This window comes from Globicephala melas, chromosome X (genome assembly GCF_963455315.2).
Source record: "Globicephala melas chromosome X, mGloMel1.2, whole genome shotgun sequence".
Lineage (NCBI taxonomy): Eukaryota > Metazoa > Chordata > Mammalia > Artiodactyla > Delphinidae > Globicephala > Globicephala melas.
In genome coordinates, this window is record NC_083335.1 from 79,395,103 (window position 1) to 79,422,855 (window position 27,753).

The window sequence follows — 27,753 nt, forward strand, 5'->3', positions numbered from 1 at the left end:
TTAGACCATATCTGAGTATTAGCTGTACTGTTATTTACTTAGTATGCTTTCTTAAATAAACTGACTTATTTTACTAAAAAATTGCATCGAAAATAACACTACCATAAGTAGAAAGCCAGTCTAACTCCCCATAAATAGAAGGCAACCATTAAAATACATGAATACTATTAGAAAATAGTTAACTCTGTACTGCCTAAGATAATCCTTCATAACACTAGGGGTATGCCTAAGACATGTTGAAAAATGCTGAATGAAATGATCTCTTCAGGCCCTTCCTACAACAACATTCTGTGCTTGGGTGACCAACTTTTGCCTCTAGTGTATGCCTCCAGTGTTTTATTTTCATCATATTTGTGTATATTTTCCCACCTGTTCTTCACATAGTCCTGATCATTTCAGCTATGTGTTTACACCATGTAAACAGGTGTAGTTGCCTATATCCCCATGACATACTATAGATTCACTTCCCAGATCAAACCATTTATCTCACTTTATGAAGTGAATTACCATTGCTAATCTGCCTGCCTTACACTTTTAAATTCACTACTAACCTGACCTGAAAAGGTAATGTCCTGTCATTGTGGCTTAATGGTAGGCTGCTACAACTATATTTGTGATATTGACTTGAGAGGAAAGAGCTACCACAATCCAGGGACATTTGGACAAACAAAGAGCAGAGGAAGGAAAGAATAAAGGTGCAATACCTCAATAGGTATGTTAGTGGAAAGGTTTTAAGAAAGCACTGAATACATACTCCCCATCTTCTTTCTTCTCTCCCTCTTACTTTCTCAGGGAAGTAATAAGACTACAATAGGCTGTAGGGTGAAAGCCATTCTCCCACTGGTTTGGGAGACAGTGGTAGATGGACACAACCCATCTGTTAGGAAAATGAGAGCTACCTGTGGTAAGGCAAGGATGGTAATCATGAGTCTGCTTTGCAGGGGAGGGCTGCAGGGCCCTGATGCCTCTCTGAATCCAGCTCAATGATAAAGAAGTTCCTGTTCTATTTATACATTTCCTTTGACAATCTTGTATATTTATTTGTTTAATATGAAAGCAAGAATGCAAGTCTTTTTCTTGTATACTCAGTAGAATCCTTCCCTGACTCAGGAATATACATTTTTGGGACCAGGCCAAGGATGTTATTCCTTTCCTGCAGATGAGGCTGAGGATCCCAGTTTTTCTGCTTTGGCTTTGCTGTTAATTATAAAGCCTCTTCCCTACTCCAATTTATAGGTGTGGTAGCATCTATGGTCTAAATAGTGTGAAAAGTCCACACACACATACACACACACACACACACACACACACACAAACCCCTAGTCAAGCTCTGCTCATAAAGTTAGCAGCCTGAGGTACAACTAAACTCGTGGATGGTAGCAGGCCTGCTAGAGCTTGCCCAGGATGGGGCTCTTCCAAGAGAATTTCAAAGCCTGGTCACCTGCTCCTGGCCCATTGGCCATTCCTAAAGTGAATTTAGTCATGCCTCTGAATGTCTCAAGCAAGCAGTTTAGTTATTAATTTTTATAAGTTATTCATATACACAAGTATGGGAGTTATGGGAAACATGGAGGCATGTTCCCAATATCTGTGTCCAGAAAGGGACGCAATCTAAAGCTAGTAGATTTAAGAGCTGCCATTGCTAAGAATAATAGTTATCCTATCTTGAGTGCTTTCTTTGTGTGAGGTACTGTGCTTTGTAGGCTATAATCTCATTGCGGGCAGATCCAGGACTTGTGGGGCCTGAAGTTTATACAACGTTGGGGATCCTCTTTAAGAAAAACACAGTTTGATCACTCTCAGTGTCTTGGAAAGGCCATTCAAATGAGGGGCCTCGAAGCTCAAACTTCATTAATTTCACTGTAAAGCCACCTCTGCATCTTTTTAAATCTTTTGACAATTCTGAGAAGTACTAGTGGTATACTTTTAAAAGAAATAGGTGAGGAAACTGACTTTTAGAGAACTGATGTCACTTGCCCAAGGTTGTACAGTTTGTAAGCTAAGTCATTGTTTTTCTCCCACAATCTCTTTCCAGGTTTTCTCTTCTCAGCTAACTGAATTTTCTTCTCTAAAATATCCTTATCCTTTGCTGGCAGAACTTAGCACTGTCTTCTGGCATGTGTGAGGAACTTAACACTTGTTCAACATTAGCAGAGGGGCAAAAGGTCTCCTTTTAGCTGAGCTCACAGGGGGAATATTCCCTCTGGGGAACTGCAGAACAAGAAGAAAGCGGGTGAGGAGGACAATATTTTTCCTATTAGATCTGAGCTATGCGCTACTTTCAGCTACACTTTTGTTGTTCCATGAACAACAGTGACTTAAGAATGCAGGCTTTTCTGTTTATATACAACTTGATTTCCCCAGACCAGCTCTACGCTGTTGGGCCCCTATCTCCCAATGCTCTCCCTTCCCTTCCTCACTTCACCTTATTCTACCCCACCTTCCTCTCAGCCCCAGCTCCCCAAGACTTCTCTTTTGTTGTTGTTCTACTGGGAGCAGGGAGGGTGGAGTCCTCTTACTGAGGCTTTTCCTCCCCTCCCTCCAGCCCTCAGACTGGGCTCCACCCTACTAGTTTGTCAGCTGGCTTTCAAGAAAAGGAGGAGGAGAGGCAAGAGGATGAAGAGGAGGAAGAGGGAAAGGGAAAAACAGTGTTTCTTGGGCCCTGACACCTGGGTTATCTGCATATTTCTTAGCTGTTGTTCATTGGGTCCCTGCTTAATTTAACTCTTACATCCCTCATCTGACTCTGGTTATTAAGAGGAAAGCACAGGCTGCTACTTCAAGCAGGCAGTCTCAAGCCTTCGGGTTTGATAGAAGGAGTTGAAGGTATTGCAGGTCACTGTTTGGTTTATTTCTTAAGGAAGCTAATACAAAGGAGAGTCTGTGTTGCTTCCTGGAAGGAGAGGGAAACTGATCTCAATTTCTACTTCTCCATACGTGTTCCCCCATACCCTTTCCTGTGACTTACATGGACACTTGCTGATTATTGATGTGTCAAAAGGCAAAGAATATAAAGGAAAAGTCCTGCCTTTGCAATTAGCTGTGATATATAAAACATATATATATATATATATATATATATATATATATATATATACTCAATAAGTGTATATATGTATACACATATGGCTTAGAACAGTTTGGCACATAGTTAATGGTCAATAACTATTATTATTGTTAATAATAATTCCTGGCACTCAGGTTACAGAGATGATAACATCTTGTGCCTAACTTCAGGGACTTTATAGTCTAGTGTGGGCAAGCAATTATATCAACAAATATGTGCCCTGAGGTAGAGAAGGGCACAGAGGAAGCAATGGTTAGTTCTGCCTGAAGGAATTAAGTAAGGAGGGGAGATGATCTTGAATTAGTCCTTTCAAGGAGGTAGACAGAGAGCTTAGGCCATTTGAGAAAGAGAAAGAAAAGTGAGCCAAAGCATAGAGGATGGAAATAACCTGGCATTCTCAGGGATATTTAATACAGGTAAGGCCCAGGAAATCAGCAAAAGCTCTGCTGCCTGAGAGGTAGGCAGGGTCCAGATCACAGCAGATTAAAGGATGAGTCCCAGAGTGTTGCCTTGGATGTTGGGGTACATGGTGATGTCATTCAGGTGAACTACAGGAGGAATAACCGAGTTTGGGGTGGAATAAGAAGAGATGAGACAATTAGAGATTCTGCCAGCAATATCAAGTGAGTGGGCATATATGTGTTGGGAAGTACTGGGCTGTGAACCTCAGTTTTCTTATTTTTAAAAGGGGGCTTGGGAATTCCCTGGTGGCCAAAAAAATAAAGGAGGGGCTTGGAGAATATAATAGCACCTATTCTCCAGGGTTGTTATCAGGAATAAATGAGAAATGATGAATGTAAAAACACCTGGCCTAGTAACTTGTCCATGTTAGGTGCTGAATACACAGTAGCTATTATTATTTCTCCTGTCTCTCTGCTCCCTCCCTCTCTCTGCTTTGTTTCTTCTCTCTTCTTTCCTCCCCTTTAAAAGAACTGTGGTAGGAAAGAGGCACTGAAAAAGGCCTGTGGTTGCCTGTGACTTCCTGGCCTCCTATTAAATGGTTTAGAGAGGGACTTTCAAGCAAGGGCAAAGAAATCCTGGAAATGTGGCTGATTTGCTATGGATTCAGCTCCGCAGGGATCTTCCACAATGCCTGGAAGAGAGGCCATCTCAGGGGTTTGAGGACTCTATTCTTAGAGGTCTGGTATTTGGGAGACTAAAAAGAATCTTTCAGTATTCACAGTTCCTTCATCTCCTCCTTCTTCCCCTCCCACCCTTTCACCCTCACCTTCTTCCCTTATATCTTGCTAGAAAATGCCCCCAGTTCCATTCTCCTTTGCTCTTTGTCTCCTCCCTGAGAAGATACTGTGACTTCGTTGTCCTTGCTAGTGTCACAGTGTTACCATGCAGAGCTAGGACTGTAAATATTTTTCAGTTGCCAGCTTTCTTGCTTTTCCCCTTCCCTATTCCTCCCTTCCTATACAGCCCCCACCCCCAATTCCCACATCCCTTTCACCCTCCCTCAGCTTAACACGCAAATGGATAGGTGACCAAACGGTGTGCTTGCAAGCCTCTTTAAGAATAAGGAACTGAATTTGTTTGAGTTGTACCTGCTGCTTCTGGAGACTGCCGCCAGGGAAAAGACCAGAGCTCTCCACACTGGGCCCCGCCCCACCCCCTCCCTTCTCCCTCCTTGGTCTCAGCGCCCCCCTTCTCCACCTCCTTCCACTCTTCACTCTCCTCTAGTGTCCGCCTGTTCCTTTTAAGTAACTCCACCCTCAGGATAGTCACACCACTTCTCTGGTTCTAGCCGGGCAGGAGGCAAGTCACCCCACCCACTCGGGTTGCCTAGCTAGCACTGTCGGTACTGACCCTCATGAACGTGAGGTCCCCAGTGGGGCAGCTAGATGCACCCAAGAAACCTCACTCTAGAGTACCCGCACAAGTTCTTGACGTTTTTTGCTGAAGCCCCTGTCCTAGACTGGGGTGCCCCTATGTGTTTCCACCAATCGTAGGCATTTGCCCCTCCCTTCTTTCTTTTTAGGAAGGCTTTGGAGTGTGCAGCAGCAACAACGGCAGTAAAGGGATCCTTTTGTGGTATATTCTCCTGGGTTCCTGTCTTGAAGGAGTCCTCCGCGTCAACTTTGTATTCAAGTAGTGCTTTGGGGTTTGGGCTGGTTTTCTTAGCTCTTAGCCCCGGCACTCTCCTCAAGGGTGTGTGGAGTTCAGAGGATGGGTGGAGAGTGGGTTTGGCCGGAACTGAATTGGTAGAGGTGAAAGGGGAACGGAGGATCCTCAACCTTGGCCACTTGGGCCCAGCGAACCCACTTTATTTTTAGCCGAGGAAAAGAGCTAAAAGAGCATTGCAGCAAGGGGAAGATTCTTTTTAGGAAGTCGGTTTTTCTGGCTCCCCAATTTGGGGTTGGATGCTTGAGAGCTTTGTTTCCCTTGTTTCGAGGGTGGTCCAGCTGGGTCTGAATCGACTCTGTCGGCTCTGGCCCTCCTCCTCATTTCCAGCCAGGAGAAAAAGAGGAGGTGGGGGGCCGAGAAAGAGAAGGCAAGAGCGAGCCGCCTGGCGCGCTGTCAGACAGGGGCGGGTGTGAGGGAAACAGCTGTCTTGCGATCAGGAGTATGAGCCTCTCAGAGGACCGCATGAGCTCCGGACACTTCAGGAGTCTCCAGCTAGTGACATGGGCGGTAAGTGACTCCGGAATTAGAACCCACCCAATCCCATCTCCTCCCTGTAGATTCTATCCCCCATCCCACCCCCACTCCTCACTTCTATAGGTTTTAGTAGAGGGAGTGCGGCGGGGGCGGTGGGGAGAGAAGAGTACAAACATTATGTGGAATTAAATGAAACTCAAGGGAAAATGACTTTGCTAAAGGGCTGAGCAAAGGGGGGTTCGGAATGGGAGGAGTACTTTGGGGATCCTCGTAGGAGAAATGAAGAGGGGCACGAATGGATGGATTTGTTTAATTTAATCCGCCCTGGTTTGGTGCTTTCATTTTTCCTTCAGGGGTAAGGTTTGTCTTGACTTAACCCCACACAGCCAAAGTTGCTACCAGAGAGAACGGGATTCGGAAGGCCAACGTTCCAAGGTAACCCCCCTAAATAGTAGCAGGTACCTAGATATGCTTCTAAAAGGAAGAAGAGCAGGGGCTTAATGTTTGAGCCGAGGCTATTGAAAGGCGAGGCCCTGAAGGCAGCCGCCAGGGAGGAGCTGCTTTGGGCGTGCCGGCTCTTTAAGGAGGGGCTGGGCATGGTTGGAGGAGAAAGCATAGGCCCTGCCCTGGCTCTTTAAAACGTGGCTAAGGCGGTTGGTTTGTCTGTGTAGGTGGAAGATTGGGCCGAATTGCTGGGATTGCTGGAGAGTATCTATTTGCAATGGTCACTTAGAAGAGCTGCCTTTTTGTGGGCTTTTTATGTTTAACTCTAAGAATTTGGGGGAAAATAAATCACAAAATAAATAAAACTTATTCTTTGGAAAAATAAATACAAACAGATGGTCAAGGGAACGATCCTTTATTTCCTTTTGTTCTGTCTACATTGTAAAGAAAAGTGTTTATTAAGCAGCAGTCTGATGGCACTCAATGTGATAATAACTAGGCAAAGAGAATAATCTCCAAATTTGAATTTGAAGCTGATGGAGACTATGATGGTTGGGGTAACAGGCAGATCTGCTTTGAAATCCTAATGCCACCACTTACTAGCCGTGTGATCCTAGGCATTGCTTTTCTCTACTAGAGAATGTGGAGTAATAATCTTAAAGATATTTGGGTAGATTAAATACCTTAGTGTATGTGACAGAGGCTGCCACTCCATGTATATCTTAGTTTCACTTCCTTTTCCTGCTCTGTTTGAGACTCTTTCTTTGGAGCACCGCTGATAGAATTAGTGTTTTGCTGTCCTTAAAACACCTTCCAGGGGGTGAAAGGAGACCTTGGAATATTGAATTAGCTTGCCCAAAGTCTGAAGCTAGAACATAGGTTTTGCTTGCTACTGGTTTAACATTGTTCCCACTGGACTTTAGCACCTCTGAGAGAAAGGGACACTAGCCTGCCTTTCCCCTCATTCTTTGGACAACTTAACTAGGATGATATAACCAACAGGACCTTTGGACAACAGAAATCAGTGACTTACAAATGACCTCATCCCATTCTTCAGATTTTTGGGGGGCACCCTTATATATGAAGGTTTTTAATTTTTGGTGACTGTTGGGAACACAGAGAATGGGCTGGGAACAGTGTCTTCAGGTTGGTTTGGGGGGCAGACAGGCAGAAAACATAGGAAGGGAAGAAATATAAACTCAAAAGTAAAAGTGATAGGTGAATCTAGTCCATCCTCAAGACCGGACTAGTTAATGGCTCTATTTTCAGAGCTCTGGGGAGCCATAGGTACCTCTCATTAGGGCTTTCAGGATACATTCGAAAGAAAACTGGGGAAAAAACATGAACTAGATTACCACCACCATTGCTTCAACTCCCCCCAACCCCTATCATCCTAGTATATGCATTTCTGAAATGGGGCCCTTGTTGGTTCAGTTAATTGAATTCCAATAACCAAGTCACCAAGCCTAGTCTAGTCATCTTTCATCTCTCCAGATTGTGTGTATCTGGTGGTGAGGGAGATCAACCTTTTCTCATTCTGGCAGGGGCATTATTATTATGTAACACATTTATATATTCACCCTCGCCTTGAGTCAGTTCTAGTTTATTGTCTCACTTACACTGATGAATAATAAGATTGCCTTTGGATATATAATTCATTTAGCAAATATGTGTTGGCATACTGTGTCAGGCACTGATAAAATTGTTAAAAACTCATTTTCTATTCCTCCATCTTAAATGACTTCTTTTTGCCCACCCTCCCATTTAAACCTCAATCTTCCTTCAAGTCCTATTTTAGTCCTTAGTCCCCACATAAAGCTTTCCTTATCTCCTCAGCCATTCCTTAGAAATTGTACATCACTGTCTGTTCTGCTCAGTGGATACTTATAAGTGAACTGCTTTGTAATGTACTTGTTTTTATGATTTTTTCCTTAAAACAGTATTTATAATATCCCTCTCATTATTAATCCCAAATCAAATGCCATTTGTATGAAAATTTACCTGATCCTTGCATATAGAAATAAACTCTTTTGAGTTTCCGTATCACTTTACCCACATTATCTGGAACCTACACAACTCTCTTCCCTGTATTTTGGTCATTTCTGTACATATCTAAGCCCTTACCCCATTTCTAGACAGAAAGGTGCTTGAGGATATTACTATGATTGTATCTTCAAAGTACTTACCCAATTAACTTTCCCATGTAAACACGGGGTACATATATTATAGATGATCTTCTAAGATTTAGCTCCAAAATGTCATGTTTTTGTCAGTGAAGGAAAACTTGATTGGGATGATTGACCTAGATGATCATCTAGTACAGTTGTCATCTCATTACTAAGTAGAGTGTGAATGAATAACATTGTCATATCAGGTTCATTAGTTTATCCAAAGATGATGTGAACCCTTGTCTGATGTACTTTCTGATTCTCATATAATAATGTGTTCAATTCAGGTTGTATACCTGAAGTTAGGTTTTTGTTGTATTTATTGTCCCCAACTCAGCTTTATCATCTAGCCTCAGTTTTCTCACATCTAAAATAATACAGTATTTGTGATTATAAATAATGTAAGTAAAACATTGGACTCCGTACCTAACTTCTAATACTTATTTCTTAAGTGGAGGGTCTCATCATTTTGTTACTTAGAGTAGTTTATTTTATTTAAACATTGTTTGGTTTTTGGAAAAAAGGAAGGTAATTCAGTGAGACAGCAAGCTGGATTTAAAAGTCTGTAACAAGCTTGACGCTTTGTATAAAAAATTAAAGATATCTGTGTACTTAGACAAAATAGATGTAATGTGGGCAAAGCAAACTCTGGAAGTATTAAACACTTTAAATTAAGGAGCTATAACCTAACTCTAGAGCCAAATCCAGGTATTTGATACCAATCCAGGTATCAAATCATTAGCATTTTGATATTTTGTTGTAACCTCAAACTCATCATTTCTAAAAGAGAACCCATCATTACCCCTAGACTATTCCCCCACCTCTCATTCAAGACTTCTCCTTTTCATTTACCTGGTCCCGCAATTTACCATCATCATAATCTTGGTGAAGTCACTTAAACTCTGAACTTGAGTTTTTTCATCTTTGCACTGAGGATAATAATAGAAACTACCTGATAGGGTTGCGGTAAGGAATAAATGTGCTAATTTTGTAAAGCACTTAGAAGAATGCATGATAGTGTAGTAAGAAATGGGGAAACATAGTTGTTGTGGTTCCCATATTCCATGCTCAAAATGCTGGCATCAACCTCTTCCTCAGTTTCCCTGTCTACTTGGTTGCCAAGGGCTATGTTTTTTTTTTCCCTTTGTATCTGGCATCAGTTCCTTTCTTTTTATTCTAATTACCACCACTTTAATTTAGTCCAGAGGTATAACCAATTAGCCTACAGACCAAATACAGCCTACGCATGTGTTTTGTTCCCCCTAAATTGATAAAACTTTCATTTAAAAATGAATTTTAAATTAATAATGCATTATACATCCCTCAAAATTTGAAATATACAAAGTGATATACAATGAAGAGTCTCCCTCCTAGTCTTGTCCCCTAGTTGCCTCAGGCAACTAAAGTTATCTGTTTATTGGAAATTCTTCCACAGACTTTTTTTTTTTTTTGCGGTATGTGGGCCTCTCACTGTTGTGGCCTCTCCCGTTGCGGAGCACAGGTTCCGGACGTGCAGGCTCAGTGGCCATGGCCCACGGGCCCAGCCACTCCGTGGCATGTGGGATCTTCCCGGACCGGGGCACGAACCCGTGTCCCCTGCATCAGCAGGTGGACTCTCAACCACTGCGCCACCAGGGAAGCCCCTTCCACAGGCATTTTATGCATATCAAACAAATGAGTATTTTTTCTCCCCCTTTCCTTTTATACACGGATAGTAACACTCTCTGCATATTGTTCTACACCTTGCTTTGTCTACTTAAAAATATACTTTGGAGACCTTTCCATATTTGTATGTAAATAAATATCTCATTCTCTTGTGTGACTGCATAGTTTCTCACTACATGGATGAGCCACAATTTATTTAAACAGTTTTCTATTGAATGCCATTTAAGATATTTACAAACTTTTGCAGTGTTGTTTGTAATAACAATAAAAACTTTATAAGTATGTGTATTAGTCTGCTAGGGCTGCCATAACAAAACACTATATAGACTGGGTCGCTTAAACAACAGAAATTTATTTTCTTACAGTTCTGGGGGCTGGAAGTCAAAGATCAGGGTACCAGCATGATCAGGCTCTGGTGAGGGCCCTCTTCCTGGCTTTCAGATGGCTGCCTTCTCCCTGTGTGCTCATATGACCTCTTCTTTGTGCTCCTGGAGAAAGAGAGTGAGCTCCCTGATGTCTCTTCTTATAAGGACACTAATCCCATTGGAGGAAGACCCTACCCTTATGACCTCATTTAACCTTAATTACTTCCATAAAAACCTTATCTCCAAATACAGTCACACTGGGGGTTGGGAGCTCAACATATGAATTTGGGGAGAGACACAATTCAGTCTGTAACAGTAGGTCAATTTGCCCAGACCCACACTTTTAAAAAATGGTTGATTGCCAACATTTGAAAAATCATACTTTGAAGGGTGTTGCCAACCTGTGCTTCAGAGGGGAAAGTTATTTCCACCTGGAGTATACCTAAATGTTAGATTGGCCTCAGATTGACAGAATTGTCAATTTATTAATGAAGCATGGCTTGTTTTGAACAAGACAAGCTGGATCAAGCATTTGAAGATGCTTTTGAAGTACTGAGGCAACATTCAACTGGTGATCTTCAGTACTCCTCAGATTACAAAAATTACCTGGCTTTCATCAACCACTGTTCTCATGTCAGAGGAAATTCCAACAGCTATGGTGTGCTGCCCACAGAGGAACCGGTCTACAATTGGAGAACAGTAATAAACAGTGCTGTGGACCTCTATTTTGAAAGAAATATTCATCAGTTTCTGTAGAACATCCCTGAAAACCAGCTGGTGCAACCTACTCTTCTCCAGCAAAAGGGAGGAAAAGGCAGGAAGAAGCTCTGACTGTTTGAATACCTTCATGAATCCCTGTGTAATCCCGAGATGGGTCTTGTATTCAATGGATAGATCAAACCAAAGGCATCTTTCAGTTTGTATCAAAAAACAAAGAAAAACTTGCCCAAATTTGGGGGAAAAGAAAAGGCAACCAGAAGACCATGACTTACCAGAAAATGGCCAGAGCACTGAGGAATTATGGAAGAAGTGGGGAAGTCATCAAAATCCGGAGAAAGTTAACTTACCAATTCAGTAAGGCCATTCTCCAAAGACTGTCTCCATCTCATTTCTTGGAAGAAGAGATCTTCTACTCACAGTACGTTCAACCTGATCAAGGATACCTCAGTTTAAATAACTGGAATGCATATTATAATTATACATTCGCCACTTACCATGATCTAAGTCACCCTGATTGCTAAATATACTCTTATATATCAAAATTTTCTGGCATCAGAAATCCCTACAAGTTTTAGGATTTTTCTCTGAAAGCAAATACTGAAAAACAAAACAAAAAAACCCAAACTTAATTATTGCTATCTTTTATGAAGTAGCATATAATCTATACTAACTTGGTGAAAAATTTTGCCAGTGAACAACTTTAAAATGATTAAGTCCCATTTGAAAATATAGACTAAATGTCCTTCCTTTTACTATTGTCTATGTAATACTTCCTTCTAGATTAATAATGCTAGTGGAGAGGCTTTGATTTACATATTGATGTAAACATTATTTTCCTGTCATACACACAGACAAAAAAAATCATTCTAACATGTATCCAACAGCTTTTGCAACAAAACAAAAAATGATTGCCTGTGATAGTGTTCCTGCTAAATTACATTCATGGCTTTAAAAATTTCAGTGACTAAAACTAGAACTACTATATGATCCAGCAATTCCACTCCTGGGTATACATCCAAAGAAAATGAAAACACTAATTTTAAAAGATATATGCACCCCAATGTTCACAGCTGCATTTTTTTTTTTTGGCCACACTGCTCAGCTTGCAGGATCTCAGTTCCCCAACCAGGGATTGAACCCAGGTCTCTGCAGTGAAAGCGCAGAATCCTAACCACTAGACTACCAGGGAACTCCCATAGCAGCATTATTTATAATAGCCAAGGTATGGAAGCAACCTAAGTGTCCACCAACAGATGAATGGATAAAGAAGATGTGGTATATGTACACAATGGAGTACTACGCAGCCATAAAAAAGAGTGAAATTTTGTCATTTGCAACAACATGGATGGACCTGGAGGGTATTATGCTTAGTGAAATAAGTCAGGGAGAGAAAGACAAATACTGTATGTTATCATTTATATGTGGAATCTAAAAATTGAAACAAACGAATATAACAAAATAGAAACAGGCTTAAAGATATAGAGAACAAATTAGTTACCAGTGAGGGGAAGGAAGGAGGGAGAGGGCAAGATAGGGGTGGAGGATTAAATGGTACAGACTACTATGTATAAAATAAATAAGATACAAGTATGTAATGTACAGCACAAGGAATATAGCCAATATTTTATAATAGTTTTGAATAGAGTATAATCTAGAAAAATATTGAATCACTATGTAGTACACCTAAAACTAATATAATATTGTACATCTGAAACTAACATTGTAAATCAACTATATTTCTATAAAATAAATAAATAAAAAGTAAAAACTTAAAAAAAAATTAAAAATCATACTTTACTTAAAACTCTAGAATTCCAGCTTCTCTTAAATAATCAGAAGCTACCAACCCATATTCCCTCTTGTCAACAATTGCCTGGAGTTGGTGAACTGCTTCCTCCTTTCCCTTTTAGACAGGACATGTGTTCTCAGTTCACCATATTTCCTATCTGGCCTAGGTGATCTTAACCTGCCTGACCCCTCTAGGTATTGAGTTTGTGACACCTATGTAAGCTCTTACCATGATACACATAAAGTATTCCAATAGTTTCTAGTTCTACCTTGGTTCTTTGGCCTTCTCTATTCTGTAGACCACTACCTGAATATGTTCTCTAAAACACATTTTAAAAATTATGCCACTTTCCTTTGCTCCACAATCATTTACTGGGTGCCTACAAAGTTCCAGGCATTATGCTAGAAGCTGGGGTTAGAGTAGTGAACAATTTAGATGGGACCCTTGCCTTCACAGAGTGTATAGTCTACTCTTCCTCTCTTCTGGATTTCCTTTCTGTCTCTTCTTGACCAAGCTTAGTTCCTCAAGGCTGACCTCACCACAGACCATTTCTTTGGAATTTTTTCTGACTATTCTACTTTCAGTTATCTCCTCTTGTAATTAGTGTTCCTAGCTTCAAATCATAATTAATCACTTTAGCATCTATTATCTTGTAATATTTAGTTGTTATTGTTTTATGCATAGTTATATCTCACTACATAGACTTGGCAGCTCAGATCTCTACAGGGCCCAATAAAATGACAGAAGCATGTCCTGTATAAAGGGGGCAGCCATTTATCAACTCCAGGTAATTTTTCTCTTGTGCCAATGTAGATTCCATGTTGTAAGATCTCTCAACTTTTTCAGAAAAGCAAGAAATGGAATTTTTTTAAAAATATTTATTTATTTATTTGGCTGTGTTGGGTCTTAGTTGTGGCATGCGGGATCTTTTGTTTTGGTGTGCAGGCTCTTAGTTGCGGTGTGTGGGCTTCTCTCTAGTTGTGGCACATGGGCTCAGTAGTTGCAGCGCACAGGCTCCAGAGCACGAGGGCTCAGTAGCTGTGGCACGTGGGCTCTCTAGTTGTGGCGCACGGGCTCTAGAGCGTGTGGGCTTAGTTGCCCTGAGGCATGTGGGATCTTAGTTCCCTGACCAGGGATCTTACCCATGTCCCCTGCATTGGAAAGTAGATTATTAACCACTGGGCCACCAGGGAGGTCCCAAGAAATGGAGTTTTTTAAAAAAGAAATCTGCTTTTAAAGGAGAATGTAAAAAAAGAGAAAAGAATATATATATATATATATAAAGAATATATATATAATATATATATAACTGAATTAGTTTGCTGTACACCTGAAACTAACACATTGTAAATCAACTATAGTTCAATAAAAAAATTAAAAATAAATAAATAAATAAATATAAGGGTGAGGGAAAATAAAAGATTATCAGCTAATTTGATTTTATTTTTTTAACATCACAGTGAGAACCAGGCCAGCATCTGCAGTAGGCTGCCAATTTTCTCTATCTGACCTACACTGAAAAACTCCCAGAATGTAGAGACCAGGTGGAAGCTTGGTACTATCTGCTCCCCCTCTTGTATATATACACACAGTATCTACTACAGCGTTGGCTATTTAATAAGTTATCTATAAAGACTTGGTTATCATCAGTAAGTTCCTCTTTAAGTCAACTGTAATCTCCAATAATAATATAGCAGTTCTGTTTTCTCCTAATACCTAACATGTGCCTTTGAAGGCAATTATCAGGACAGCCTTCCTTTCCCTTACTTCCTTTTTTCCAAATGTAACCATCCAAATTCCTTGACCTAGCTCCATGTTTTTTCTTTTAAAAAAATTTTCATTTATTTCTCTAGAGTTTCTTTCATTCTTTTCTGCAATTCTCTTCCATTTCATTTCCGTTGAAATACAAACACAAACAAGGTACAATATCCTCAGAAAGGTCTTCACAATACTGAAGAGAGACTTAACTTTTATTTATTTGAGGATGATTATTCCAGCTCTGTTGTCTCTTTCTGTGCTGTCAATGATTTAGCTGTTTCATCTTCAATTAGAATAAGAATGTGTGATATGAATCTATTCATTTTCTTTTTTAAAAAACTAGTTCTGATAAATATGTACAATATAGCTCCTCCAGTTTTTTGTAGCGAGATCCTAGAGTCAATATGGAGCCTTGAAAATAACAATAATGATTATTGTTATTGGTACCTTCATTTACATGACCTCTGTAGGTCCTATAAATTGAGATGGTCCAGGATTCTTATAAGACTTGGTGCTCTTGAGCCAGGTAGCTCAGGCAGTGAGTGGAGAGACCATTCAAAAGAGAAAGTCTCTGCCCTTAAGCACTGTACTAAGCATGGGCAAAGACCACTGTGTTGTACATTCTTTTTGGTTGCTGGAGTGGCACCATGTTTAATTTGTTGGAGGAGACTGTTGCATGAAACAATAGTATAAAGTAATGAAGTGGATTGCATGAGATTTTACATGATGGTGCAGAGCAGTGAGCTTGTATTGCTGTGGCTTTTTGTCCTTTTTCTAAACCAATGCCTCAGTGCCAAGCTGGAGCTCTGTATTCCTAGAGGTTTTGTCTGATGATTAACATCACAGCTAGTGGGACTCTTTTAATATTCTTTTCAGATGTTCAATAGTAGAGCATACTGCTAATGTATAAAAAATATCCAGTATTATTATTTTCAACATCATCAAACTATTTCAAAGTGCAGGATAGTAGCAATTACTTTAAGGGAGAAAAAGAGTGTTGCTATCAGACATCATCCCTGGATTCAAATCCCAGTAATTTACCAGCTATGTGACCTTGAGATTACTTAATTTTTCTGAGTCTGTATTTATTCATGTGCATAATGGAATCAACAGTAGTACCTACCTCACAGAGATTGTGAAAATTAAATATGTCCCTTTGGAAATGCCATGGGAATGAAATGATATCTGGGATTTGCCTAAAAGTAGCCATTGAGGTGGAGGAGTGAGTTGGGAGTACAAATGAAACAAGATTTTCCATGAGCTGAAAATCACTGAAACTGGGAATAGGTGGGAACAGGTACATGGGATTCATCTTTACTTTTGTCCACATTTGTGATCATACAAAATAAAAAGTTTTTTTTTTAATGCTGTAGGAGTGAACTCAATTTTGCCTAATGGTTTGTGGAGAAATTAATTGTCTTTCTTGATATCAGCTTCACAGATTAAGCAGAAACTTGGAAAACTATAGCTCTTTCATAGATGTCCTCTGTCGTATATCATAGAGTATTATGGAAGAGATCTGAAAAGGGCTAAGTAGTTTACTCAAAATGACATTCCTAGATAACAGTGAACTAGAACCCAGGTCTCCAGCTCCTAGGTAAAAGATTTTCCCATTGTTCATGCTGCTTTCTTTAACTATAGCACTTTTAACATAAGTTCTATCAGTTTCTTGCATGTAAGATTATTTTTAAAAAATAAATTTACCTGTTTGATGGAAGACAACGGAACTAGTTCTAGAAATCTGAGGTTAATTTATACAATACTTTTAAATCTGTTCTTTCAGTTGATCCTCTCAATGATCCTGTGAGGTTCACAGTGACCTTGTGAGCAAGAATTATTTCTACTGTCTGTATTAAGTGATGGGACTTGTCCAAAGTTATTCAACAATTTGGTAATTAAACTAGAACTAAAACTCAGGCCTGGAGTTCATTGAACCTCAAATCCACTAGTTTTAGACATTTATAATAATTCCCTTTAGCTTTCTTCTTTTCCAGAATCAAGAATCTTAATCTCTAGCACATTCCAGGGTGATTTTTCTTTCATGCATATTTGGGTTTCTCTGTGGAAAAGAAAGTGGAGCTTAACATCAATATCTGGGGGGAATGAAAGTGGCTGAAAGCACTGGAAGGCTTGCAGGTGATCCTGTAGATCATGAACTCATGTGAGAATGGAGATAAACATATAAAAATTCATAAGATTAGGTATTGTTATTGTGAGTGGTTTGGATCTTTAAAATGTGACTGTATGTATTGTACATATTTTTATGTACTTTAGTTTTGGATTTTCTGACAAAAGTATTCCTAAAAACTTATATGGAGATTTCACATTTACACCTTATAAAGAAATTTTATATGTGTTATCACGATGGTCTTCATAACAACCCTCTGAGGGGTAGGGCCAAGCTGATATATCTCTATTTTGCAGATGAGAAAACTGAGGCATGGAAAAGTCAAATGGCTTGCCCAAAGTCATACAGCTCTTTTCTGGTGTTTCTTATCACCTTATCTTTTTATTACCTCACATTACTTCACTGCTTCAAGCTTAGCGGGCTATTGTAGTAATGATGCAATACTGTTTCTTTCTTTCACGTGGTATGTGCTGTCAGTCTTCAGTTTTTTTGTGGTAATATGTTATTTCCTCTTAAATTCATGTTGTTGTTTTTTTTAAACATTTCAGTTGCCCCTACTGAAATCTCGCTCAGGAAAGCTGAGAAAACAAGCTGCAGGCATTTCTTGTCTTGGAGCCACTTCTGAGTACCTGCTCTGGTGGTGATTCCTATACTTTGGACTAAGTACCTCAGACACCCTCCATATTTTGTGTATGTTGAGTCTCTTGAATAGAAAACTCATAGTGAGCTACCTGCTGAGATGCCACAAGTGGAAATTCTTTGAGTTTGGGTTGTCCAGTCGTTCCTATGGTGATAGGTATGACCCTGTTTGGAAGAAATGAGAGAAAATGGAGGATCTTGCAATCCCCTTTTATTAAGTATTTATTTTTCTAGCAACCATTTACCCCCCCCCCCATTATGTAATCTTCAAGCAGAGGTTGGGAGATCTCACTGGCACCCAGGTCATGGAGCATTATAGTTTCATTATAGCTCTAGACTGCTGAGGTTCATATCTCAGTTCTACCATTTACTAGCTGGGTGATTTGGGGATAAGCTACCTCATCTCTCTGTCTCAGTTTCCTCATTTTAAAAATGGGGAAATAATGTGCCCATTCCTAGAATTATGAGGATTAAATGAGCTAATATAAGTATTTGTTCTTTTAGCCGCACTGTACCTAGCACATAGTAAGTACTCAGTGACTGTTGGTAATTATTGTCCTTTTATCACCGTTCTATTGTTAATGTCATGCTCAGAGTAGCCTCAATCTTGAAGGTTTTCCCAGAGACCCATTGTAAAACTCTCTATTCCCCTGGAAGTTATATAATTAAACTGTCTGAAAATATATGTGTATCTAGTTGTCCTTTAGTTACCTTTTTCTAATATAAAAGACATAAGAAATACTATTTTAAAAATACCTGGGACTTCCCTGGTGGCACAGTGGTTGAGAGTTCGCCTGCTGATGCAGGGGACACGGGTTCGAGCCCCGGTCCGGGAAGATCCCGCATGCCGCGGAGCCGCTAGGCCTGAGAGCCATGGCTGCTGAGCCTGCGCGTCTGGAGCCTATGCTCCGCAATGGGAGAGGCCATGACAGTCAGAGGCCCGCATACCAAAAAATAAAAATAAATAAATAAAAATTAAAAATAAAAAAAATAAAAGTACCTATAATCTCAAAACCCTAAAACATTGATTTTCATTTTTCAAGCAATTCCAGAATTTCTTATGGGTCAGAGGCTGAAAGTGCATGATTTCTCAAGATCTTCCAAAATAATTGACTTGTTGTCCTTAAACTTGTTTTTCTTTTAGCAAGCAGTTTTCTAGAAATAAGGTGCTCACCAGATTTGGGATATTAGAAAGCATTTTGGGAGCACTGTAATTTGAGTTAGAGGATAAGAGTTCCGGTTCTGACTCCATCACTGCTAAAATATGTGACCTTGGTCCTCCAAATTCATTATCTGTAAAATGGGAATGATATATGAAAGCTGTCCATTTCCCTATTGTAAAGCTATGTAGATGCACATGAGGGATTATTATTTGTATTGTCAACATGCTCTGTCTTGTTAAGTACTAGGTACCTTCATAGGTCAGTGTCAGGATTCCCAAAGCTTTGTTTTCTTTTGTATTGATAGTTGTAGGCTCCAGTCACTCTGCTCTGCTTCCCTCCTTATAGGCTTAACTTCTCACTTCATCCCTAGACACTTTTTTCCTCCTCAGTGCTGGCCAAAGAGTGGGATGTGTTCTTACTAGTCAGTCACCTGCTCCTGTCCCTTGGAGGCACTGTTCACTTTCATAAAACAAGCAGATCACTGTGGAAAACAGTGGGTAACAAAATAAACTTCGAACATGACAAAGGTAGTATAATCTTATGAAATTTCTATGGTCATGGTCCCTGAAGCATCGTTTGTGAGGTTCTACATATATGAGATGTTGACCTGCTGTGGATAGGGCTCAGTCCTCCTCGCTCTCGCCTCCTTTATTTCCTCCTCCAGTACTCCCTTCCTTAGAAGAAGGACCAAAAAGTCCAGCTTCTAGACCTTTTCTACATATATGAGATGTTGACCTGCTGTGGATAGGGCTCAGTCCTCCTCGCTCTCGCCTCCTTTATTTCCTCCTCCAGTACTCCCTTCCTTAGAAGAAGGACCAAAAAGTCCAGCTTCTAGACCTTTTCTGGGTTTTTTTGGCAGTGCCACTCGGCATGTGGGATCTTAGTTCCCCAACCAGGGATTGAACCCCGTGGCCCCACCACCACCACCGCCCTGCAATGGAAGCACGGAGGCTTAACCACTAGACTGCCAGGAAAGTCCAAGAAAGTCCAGCTTCTAGACACAAAGGCTTGAAAAGCCAATCCAAGCAGAATAATGGTTATTATCTTAAGTAGGTAACTTGCATTTCTGAAGCTCTCCTGCCTGTGTGATTCACATCTCAGTGGCCCAGGACATACCCTAACCCCGTTTGGGTATTTCCTGACCAATTATCTCACAGTTTCTGAGCAGCTGTCTAGTCTCAGACACTTAGAATAGCAACTCCAACTCTAGAGAAAAGCGAAAGGTTTATAAAGCCCTTTAAAAAAATCCCTGAACTTTCTTTAACTGTTCTGTAAGCCCTAATTTCCTTCTGTTTTACATTTTGTCTGGCAAAATATTAAAGTAAACATTTTTTTTAAAAAAAGAAAAGCTTATACACCTTCCTGATAGCTTTCCCTTTACTCATTTTTTACCAACATTTAAAGTGTTATCCTGGGTTATCTAATGGCTATTCCATTTGGCTGTTCTATGGAGAGTACGTTAACCAGAAATGGCTGAGACATTCCTGATTGTCAGCTATCCTCCTTGTGCAATTTGACTAAAATATTTGTGATATGGGTGGGACAAAAAGTATTTTTCAGACTCCTTGATTATTGCTATTAAATAATATTATTTTATATTATAATATTTTGCCATTAAATAACCACTCTTATTCCCATGATCATTCATTCACTGGACATTAGCACATTGTATAGAGGAAGTACTCTGCTAAAAGAAAGGGATACAGAGAAGAACAAGACGAGGTAACTATTGTGGGGCTCACCTTATGGTAAGGGAAACAGACAATGCCTGTGTGCCAGGTACTGTTTTAAACATTTGAACACATATTAAATTGATAAATCCTATGAGCTGGTACTATTATTATTCCCATTTTACAGTTAAGGGAACAAAGGAAAACTTGCCCAAAGTCTTATTGTTAAGAAGTTGCAGAACCAGGATATGACCCTAGGCAATGTGATATATGGACTAGAAGGGGAAGTGGCTGCAAGTTGAAGGTCTAGGTTTAAGAGATATTTCTGAAGTAGAATTTATGCTGCTGATAACCAATTGGCTGGAGATGGAGATAGAAGGGTCAAAGGTGACTGACCCTCAGTCACTGAGACTGAGAATGTGTTGATAGTGGTGCTAAACAATTTAGATTGTAAATATAGGAGGTGGAGAAGGTTTGTAAGCACGTTGAGTATAAACAACCTGTCTGATTCCTAGGAGCTATTCTTCTGGGCCAGAGAGAAAGAGAGATTCTGGCCATCAACAATAATAATTGTGGTGATGATAACAATAGCTAATTATATTGAAAACTTTTTATATGCCAAGAACTATTTTAAGTGAGTTTACATGTACTAATCCATAGAATCCTCACATTTACCGTATGAAATCAATGTCATTTCCCCTACCTCTACGCAGGTAGAGAAACTGAGGTTCACAGGGGCTAAACATCTTGTCAAAGTCACTCTGCTTCCTCAACCCTGTTGTTTCATAATCCATAGGAATTGAGGAAGACCAGATAGAAGAGGGCTCTTTTTTTTTTTTAACATCTTTATTGGGGTATAATTGCTTTACAATGGTGTGTTAGTTTCTGCTTTATAACAAAGTGAATCAGTCATACATAAACATATGTTCCCATAGAAGAGGGCTCTTGTAAGTGAGGGCTCTTGTAAGTTGTCCTGGCTAGAAATAACAAGGCTTAGTTGAACCCACGTCCCCTGCATTGGAACCACCAAGTTAACCAAGTTAACCACTGAACCACCACCAGGGAAGTCCCCTCCCCTCCTTCTTAAAATCAGAAAAGGCTGCCCTCTCTGGCATCTCATACTTCACAGTTAATTACACTTCAAACATCTCTCATACATAACCTCTCTAATTTTCTTTTATTCTTTCCCACTCTTGTCCAACTCCTGTACTTGAGAAAACACACTTCATTTTCCTTTTCTGTCATTCATCAAAAACTTTCAGAAATGTATTGAACACCTACCATGTGCCAGACACTATTCTAAGCCCTTGAAATACATCACTGAAAAAACAATCAAAGATGAAAATCTCTGACTTCAAAGAGCTTACAGTCTAATGGAAATTAGAGTTTTCTGCATCTGACTTCTAGTGTGCTTATGCCTTACTATGCTTCTTCCTTCATTAACCCCAACCCCTACCCCTAAAAAGGCTTCATAGAAGCCTTAGGACTCTGCAGAGAACAATTTTAAATCTTTTAATTTTAAGTTGAGGCTTAGAAAAAAAATGCCTTGACAAAGATTATAAGATATAATTCCTGGGCATCTAACTCCCGGGTCAGTGTTCTCTGCTATACTTGCTGACTCTCCATGTCTGGTTGACCCAGATCTAAAACTGATAACAATGTGCCAAGTATAAACTCTGACACATAGTAATATGCATAAATATTTAGTGAATGATGAATGTATATGTGAGCAGTTTTACTCATATACTTAGATCGAAGAAAAGAAATTGTGTTTTGAGATAAAATTGGAGATATTTTAGAGTGTCAGAATTCTCCAAATTCTTTGATTGTGGCTCAGAAATTTTCCTCATAATCTCAATAGCAGATTCATTGTATGTTATTGCCTATCTCATTAGAACTGGTTTCCTCAATTCCTGACAGTTAATAAATAAAGGAGTTATTTATAAGTTTATCTTTTACTTTTTTGTGTGACTGTATTATAATTTGTATCCTTGCAGGTTGTTCATTTGCTGTATTTTAACTGCATTAGGTCTTAAAAAGGATATTGTGAAGTGACCTGTAAAATGAACATTTCTATGGGTAAATGTAGTTGACATCCAAAACAATTAACTGATTTATGGACTGTCTTTTGAAATGCAACCAAGTCATAAATGAGGAAACTAATTGTAATTGACTTGGAGACAGTGTAATCTGAAATCTGACCAATTAAGTCAAAAGCAAGCTATGAATTCATCTTTCTTACCCAATGTTTTCGTCTCTGATGAATGTAGATAAATCAAAGGAAATCTGGTTGAAGAGGTGCTGGTAGGTACTAGTGATGGAAATGATTGTGATGGTGTAGGGCAGCTGAATGAAGCCACCAAGTGTTTACTTTCATAAGAGGAAAAAGTAAACACTTGGTGGCTTCATTCAACTGCTCTATGCCATCACAATCATTTCCTTAACTTGGGATTTCTGGTTTTCTTTAATTAACAGTAATCTTTTGATGTTCCAACTACCTGCCCTTTGTTGCAAAGCTCCTATATATCCTAGCTCCTCCCTCACCTCCTCAGAGCAGTTCTCTCAGGGTTACTTGAGATGCTGCCTCCTGGGCTTGAAGTTCTAAAATTTCCTGCCAAATAAAGCGTAACTCTCAACTTTTAGGTTGTGAGTATTGTTTTAGTTGACTATATATATATATATATATATATATATATATATATATATATGGATAGAGAGAGAGAGAGAGAACTGAATCACTATGCTGTACACCTGAAACTAACATGACATTGTAAATGAACTATACTTCAATTAAAAAAAACACTAAAAAAACAGAAAATAAAAACAAAATAAAAAAGAGGAAAAAGTATCTAAAAAGGAAATTAAAAATTGCTTATATTAACCCCACTTGGCTTGTATGTTTAAGAGAAGTAGGAAGATAAAATGCTTCTTTAGAGAGATTCGGCGCTGATGTGTAAGCAAGTTCATTAGGGTAAATATCCACACAGGAGCATGGAACTCTTTAGAATGAGAACTAGGCCAGGAAGGGGAGGATTCTGGAAACTATGTAGCTATGATGATATTCCTGTGAAGGTAGTACTAGTTGGACAGGTTGGAAGAAACAGATTCACGTGCATACAGGATGTGAGGGGAGTAGGCAGCTAGTATTGCTGGGGACCAGTCAGAGCTATCTTGGTGAGTAGAATACGTAAATTAGAGTGTTGTCCAAATACTGACTTCTCAGTATCTAGTAAGTCCTGAAAAATAATGTTCATAGAATACAAACAGGAGTAACCAGGCGTAAATGGCATACTGTATGCGTATAGTGGGTTAGATTTTATTTTTAAATTATCTTTCCCTTGATTCTTTTCCAGATATGGATCAACTCATAAACAACTTGGAGGTCCAACTTAATTCAGAAGGTGGCTCAAAGCATACATTCAAACAGGTCAGTTATCAAGAAAATGAGATACTAATATTGAGCCATAATAGTGTTGAGTATCTGGTAATTGTCATAGAGCTAAAGCTCATTTTTCTTTCTAACAACATGTTGGGAGCTGAGAAGGGGTGAATGAAGGGAGGTTTCCAGGAGGTACCTGGATGCCTGGGTTTCTGGTTCAAATAGGGAGTAAATCTGGCATAAAAGAAGCATAGCCTTTGGGATCAAGGCTATAGGGACAAGATTAGACACTTCATAGACAACAGCAGTCATTTATCTAGCACTAGTTCATATTTGGGGCACTCTGAAGACTAAATGCAATGTCTTATTTAATCCTCACAATAACTGTTGGGTAGTGTGTTAGGGATCTCCAGATAAACAGAACCACCAGAATGTGTATTTCTCAATTTCTCTCTATCTATAGATATACATAAAATATGTATCTATCTATATCTATCTACTGTATCTATATCTATCTGTCTATATATATAATTAATATATATATTATATAAATATATATCTTTACATATAAAATAAAAATATATCTATATCTATAGATCTATCCAAATATATCTATCTACCTATCTATAAAGAATGTTTAAATATTTATTTTATTGAAGTATAGTTGATTTACAATGCTGTATTAATTTCTACTGTACAGCGAAGTGATTCAGTTATACATACATACATATATATATATATATATATATACACATTCTTTTTCATATTCTTTTCCATTATGGTTTATCACAGGATACTGAATATAGTTCCCTGTGCTATACAGTCTTTGTTGTTTATTCCTTCTATATATAAAAGGAATATATATTCCTTTTATATATATATTAGCAGATTTCCATCTGCTAATCCCAAACTCCCAATCCATCCCTCCCCCACCCTCTCCCCCTTAGCAACCACAAGTCTGTTCTCTATGTCCCAGATATATGCCCAGGAGTGGGATTGCAGGATCATATGGCAACTCTATTTTTAGTTTCTTTGAGGAACCTCCATACTGTTTTCCATAGTGACTGCATCAGTTTACACTCCCACCAACAATGTAGGAGGGTTCCCTTTCCTCTACACCCCAGAGAGAGAAAGATTTTAAGAAATTGGGCTCACATGATTATGGAATCCTAGTGTATCCAAAATCTGATGGGGTAGGCTGCCGAGCTGGAGAGCCATAGAAGTTTTACAGTTCTAGTCCAAAGGCAGACTGTTGGAAGAATTTGTTCTTCCTTGGAGATCAGTCTTTGTTTATTGAAGCCTTCAAGTGATTGGATGAGGCCAACCCACATTATGGGGGGTAATCTGCTTTATTCAAAATTCAATGATTTAAACGTTAATCTCACCCAAAAAAACTTCTTCACAGAAACATTCAGAATAATGTTTGACCAAATATCTGGGCACCTGGCCCAGCCAAGTTGACACATAAAATTAACCATCACAGATATGTATTCTTAATGTTCCCATTTTACAGATAAGAAAGTTGTGACCTTGGGCATTCCCGAACAAGGATTCAAAACAGATTACCTGGTTTTTACAGCTAAGCACTCCGTGTTAGATGTTGAAGTCCCATCTTGCTCAGGGTTGAGTTCTAATGTTATTGCATAAGTGAAAACCAAACACAGTCAAAATTATCCTTGAAAATCCCTTAAATTGCCTGTAAAATTGAGCATACAGTTTTGTGTATCCAGTACTGATCTGTTTCTTTACTTAAGTCACCAGATAAAGTATCTGGCTGACATTTAGGGGTCATATTTTAGAAAAAAAAATGTTTTTAATCATTAAATGCTTTGCCTTTGGTGTACAATTGAATTTGTTTGTTACATGTGCATATGGATGAGATGCCCTTATACTGTTTTAATGACATTAAATCCAATGCAATGTCTTATTTACCTTACTTGTAGCTGTTGCCATTTAGGAACTATTAGCACGTCAAAAGTTGCTAATTATTGCAAAACTTCTTCTGGTTGCTGGTGCTTTGTTGTAGTAAATACTAAGAGGAAGCTGAGTATAAGTGTTAGATAAAAATCGATTAAACTTGTAATAAAAAAATTCAGTGAAATGTTGTCAAGCATGCATAGCTATCTCATTTTGAAATCTCAGTACACCTAAATACAATTCGAAAAATGTTTTTCCATGTGTTAAGTAGAGTAAGGTTCCAAAATTTGAGGTCACTTTGAAATTAGTGCAATGTATAGAAAATTCTGGATAGTAGATAATCTAAGCATTTTTTGTTTTGTTTGTTTCTTGCCATTTCCAAGATATCTTGTTTTTAGTAAAGCTAGGGTACTTGTGGTACATGACCAGAAAACACTAACCATGTCCCAGGCCCAGAGCTTGTGTTCTATAACAGTACAATGCTGGCAACATCTTAGTGGGCAGAAGCCTTCTAGTTTGGTTCATTACATGATTTGTTTATGTCATGAGGTAGGATTGGTGGATGGATGTCTAGCTCAGTACACACATCCTGCTCTCACTTCTTTGAATTCCTACATCACCATACCATATAATGAATGAGTACTTGCTTGTCACCTGCCCTTTGTTTATGGTTTCTGATTATTTCCCAGAAGTAGGATTTCTTGGAAAAAATGTATGAGCATATTTAAGGTTCATATTGTATCATACATATCTTCCCCCCTCCAACTTAATATTGTTAACATTTTGGCACATATTTTCACATAGTTGAATATATTCTCTCTCTTTCTCTGCCTCTCTCTCTGTGATTCTCTCCCTCTCTCTCTCTCTTTCTCACTTATTACCTTTGAAAGTAACTTGCATCAAGAAACTTCAAGCCTAAATAATTCATCATGCATCACTTACAAATAATGACATTCTCCTACATAATTACATCAATACTAATATACCCAGGAAAATTAACAATGTTTCTATAATATTACGTAAATGGGTCATTCATTTCTCAATGGTTCTCAGTGACACATTTTCCCATACCATTCTTTCTTTCTGGAATGTGTTTCATTCAGCCTGTTTAATTTACCAAATCCCACACTTTCTGTAGGAGCCAAATTCTAATTTCATCTCTTCCATAAAAAACTTTCATTGATAACCCCAACTCGCACTAATCTCTAGTGCCCTGAACTCCTGGAATGCTAAATTATCTGTATCAGTCACTCATGTGGCTCTGCTTATTACTTGTTTTCTAATTGTCAAGAGCTTCATGTAAATATCTCATCTACACAGTGATATTCTTTGTCTCCCAAACTTCAGTTACTTGTGTACCACTTTCACAATTTCTGCCATATCCTTATCATCAATATTATTTACTTACTTAAAAAATTAGATCAGTAAAAATAAATACATACCTATATTAGTTTTGTCCTAAGCAGTCTGGAGAATTTTGGGTTTGATGTGGGGTATTAGTTTCCTAGGGCTGCCACAACAAATTACTGCAAATTGGGTGGCTAAAAACAACAGAAATTTACAGTTCTAGAGGCCAGAGGTTCAAAATCAAGGTGTTTTGAGTGCCTCAAACCATCCCAAGGCTCTAGGGAAGAATCCGTTCCTTGCCTTTTACACCTTCTGGTGGATGCAGATGTTCTTTGACTTGTGGCCTCAGCACTCCAATGTCTGCATGCTTCTTCATATTGATTTCTTATCTGAGTTTCTATGTGTGTCTCCTCTGTGTGTCTTTTATTTTTTTTACATCTTTATTGGAGTATAATTGCTTTACAATGGTGTGTTAGTTTCTGCTTTATAACAAAGTGAATCAGTTATACATATACATATGTTCCCATATCTCTTCCCTCTTGCGTCTTGCTCCCTCCCACCCTCCCTATCCCACCCCTCTAGGTGGTCACAAAGCACTGAGCTGATCTCCCTGTGCTATGCGGCTGCTTCCCACTAGCTATCTATTTTACGTTTGGTAGTGTATATATGTCCATGCCACTCTCTCACTTTGTCACATCTTACCCTTCCCCCTCCCCATATCCTCAAGTCCATTCTCTAGTAGGTCTGTGTCTTTATTCCTATCTTACCCCTAGGTTCTTCATGACAATTTTTTTCCTTAAATTCCACATATATGTTTTAGCATATGGTATTCGTCTTTCACTTTCTGACTTACTTCACTCTGTATGACAGACTCTAGGTCCATCCACCTCATTACAAATAGCTCAATTTCGTTTATTTTTATGGCTGAGT

General features: G+C 39.0%; 1 protein-coding gene and 1 pseudogene across 3 annotated transcripts in view; both read left to right on the forward strand.

Annotated features, from left to right (window-relative positions):
- KLF8 (KLF transcription factor 8) overlaps positions 1-27,753 on the forward strand; it is a 358,412-nt gene that overhangs the window by 288,181 nt on the left and 42,478 nt on the right. The window contains exons 1-2 of one of the 3 annotated variants that reach the window (XM_060292376.1): positions 5,614-5,704; positions 23,534-23,607. In XM_060292376.1, the coding sequence (XP_060148359.1) occupies positions 5,698-5,704; positions 23,534-23,607 (81 nt within the window). In that variant the 5' untranslated portion in view covers positions 5,614-5,697. Of the gene's footprint in view, positions 1-5,613; positions 5,705-17,355; positions 17,399-23,533; positions 23,608-27,753 lie in introns of those variants that run through there. The other 2 variants (XM_060292378.1, XM_060292377.1) reach the window with 2 other exon arrangements.
- Positions 10,809-11,554, forward strand: LOC115849879 (transcription factor Spi-C pseudogene; annotated as a pseudogene).